Source organism: Oryzias melastigma, linkage group LG15 (assembly GCF_002922805.2).
Source record: "Oryzias melastigma strain HK-1 linkage group LG15, ASM292280v2, whole genome shotgun sequence".
Lineage (NCBI taxonomy): Eukaryota > Metazoa > Chordata > Actinopteri > Beloniformes > Adrianichthyidae > Oryzias > Oryzias melastigma.
In genome coordinates, this window is record NC_050526.1 from 30,182,581 (window position 1) to 30,185,100 (window position 2,520).

At 43.6% G+C, this 2,520-nt stretch overlaps 1 protein-coding gene across 1 annotated transcript in view; it reads left to right on the plus strand.

The window, feature by feature from the left end:
- The first annotated feature begins 1,861 nt into the window (after positions 1–1,861).
- Positions 1,862–2,520, plus strand: part of selenos (selenoprotein S) — a 3,313-nt gene continuing 2,654 nt past the window's right edge. Inside the window, exons 1-3 of the mRNA XM_024261801.2 lie at positions 1,862–2,114; positions 2,189–2,314; positions 2,402–2,493. Coding sequence (XP_024117569.1) covers positions 2,027–2,114; positions 2,189–2,314; positions 2,402–2,493 — 306 coding nt within the window. The 5' untranslated portion in view covers positions 1,862–2,026. The remainder of the gene's footprint in view (positions 2,115–2,188; positions 2,315–2,401; positions 2,494–2,520) is intronic.

The following is a 2,520-nucleotide window of genomic DNA, read 5'->3' on the forward strand; positions in this document are numbered from 1 at the left end:
CCCTGAGAAGACAACACCTGACCGCCGGGTCCCGTGCGGTGGTCGCTGTGGACAAGCTTTACGTGGACGGTCGGCTCTTCCGAGACCCCGAGATCACCCCGTGGCTGTACTGAAGACCCCCCCGCGCCGCTGCGTCCGAGCTGCGCTGAATCACCTGCTAAGCTTATTTAAATGAATGGAAATAGATCAACCACCCCCCCACACCTCCTCTCAGGAAAGACGTTTTTTTTTTCTCCCTTTCTCCATGTTTCTGTGGTTTTTGTGTTTTCTTCTTCTTTCTCTCTTTTACTCCTTCTGTCAACCCCCCCCCCCCCATCACATTCCAGGTAAGCTCTCGCTCACTCACAGAACGGGCGTGCGCGCACACATGCGGATCATTTTATTTTATTGTTATTAATGACCCGATGTTATCTTGCGCTCATTTCTAACTTGTATAATTTTAACTAAATATATTTTTATGGGGAGTAAAATATTGAAAGTTATTTAAGGTTTAAGTTAGAATATTCCTGCCTGCTTTTATTTATAGTTATGTTAAAAAGTTACGTTTTAACAACGTAGTTTAAGAGAGTTCCAAATGTTTATCCTGTTCGGCCCGCGACCTCAGGTGTTCTGGATTTTGGTCCCTTGTGTGATTGAGTTTGACACCCCTGGTTTAGATGCACCATAATGTGGACATCCCTGAAGTTTCTTATTTTTTTCCTGAATCAGGTTTTTAGTAGTTGTTCCTCACTGGGAGGGGAGGGAGAGTCTAAGGACAGAGATAACCAGTTTAATTTAGTCAGTTTAGTTTAGCAATCAGCTGTTGTTTATATTTTATGTCCAACCTTCTGCTTCTGTAAAATTACTGGCATGGAGGCCAATGAGGGAATTGCGTTTGTGATATTGGACTACATAAATAAAACGGAATTGAGAAACCGAACTCTGACATTTAGACCCGGACCTTCTCTGAGAGTCTATTTAGGATCTGATCCACTGTATCAACACTGTATAAACTGTATTTCAGCTGCCATTTTTATCATCTTTTAAGACTTTTTCCAAACAAACTTGAAAAGAATAGAATTCTACAGTTTTTATTGAGAGGCACACGAGTCTAGAAAAACTTCTGTTTCAGATAATGACATGTGGGCCAGCAGTCACAGATTGAAGGAGTAACCTTTAAACTTTCTCTATATTTCCTTTTCTTCCTGAGATCATTTCCCTCTGCTCGACAAATGTTTAACAAACTATTTCCATCTCTTTCTTCCTGAATTTCAGTTTTATATATTTCTCTGAAACTGACGCAGAATATTTAAGATCTACTTTTTCGAGCTTCCTGTTGCCACAATAGCCACAGAGATTCATTTTAAAATCATCCATGAAGTTCATCCTCCACTGATTTTTTTCAAGACGTTTTGGATTTGAATAACTGTACTTTTTATAACACATATTTTCAAACAGCAGAACATGTATTTTATGATTGAATGATTACCTCAACTTTTTGGGAGGACTTGTTTCATTGGTTCACTAAATTTCTGCATACCCCTGAACTTAAAAAAGAAAATATTTTGTTTGGTTTCATTATAAAAATGCATTCCACTGTATAATAATTAACACAACAATAATACTTGAGCATTTTTATACATAAAAGCAAGTTTTTAAAATCAACACCAAAATGTTGTCTTTCATAGGAAACTACAACTTTTTTATCATGTATTGAACGTTATTGTTATATTTTTTGTTTTATGATTGTTATTTTCTGTCTCCTCGCATCCCTCGTACGTCTGTTGTTTGGACGTGTCTATATTTTTTTTTCCTTGAAATTGTTCAGTCATTAAAAACAGTTTCCCTCCGCTCCAGCAGGGGGCGTGGCTCAGCCAGTAGAGGAGTCACAAAAGAAGAAGAAGAGGAAGAAGAACCCGGAAGTTCGGCGCCACGTCATCGTTGATACCTGCCCGTCGGGTTCTTGCGGGCGGTCTGTTCCAGTTCGGGTTCCGGATGTAGTCTGGACCTGGTTCTGGACTTTCCGCCGGGCTGCCGTGTTTCCAAGATGGAGGAGGCGGAGATTTATGACGTCAGAGACGACAGTCCGCGTAGAACCCTGAGGAACCCGGATCTGAGCTCGTGGACCGGCTCGGGTAACTTCTGACGTTGCAGGTAGTCTGTGAGGGCACCGGAAGTTCGGGTTGTGAACGTGTCATTCTCCTGACAGTCGGGGAGGTTCTGGCCCAGTTCGGGTGGGCGCTCCTGTTGCTATGCTCCGCCCTGTACCTGCTGGTCCAGTTCCTGAAGAAGAGGAGGCGGGAGGGGGGCTCAGAGGAGCCTGTTCCTGAGACAGGTGGGGCAGCTGGTCCAGAGCATCTGCAGCAGAACCTCAGGCGAGGTCCAGAAATCTGTTCTGACCTGAACCTCCTTTTCTATGAAGAAGGAAGAGCGGAAGCTCTGGAAGCAGCCAGGAGGAGAATGCAGGAGGAGCTGGACTGCAGAGCAGCTTTGTACAAGGAGAAGATGAGACAGGTGAGGAGAGGCGGGGGGGGGGGGGCA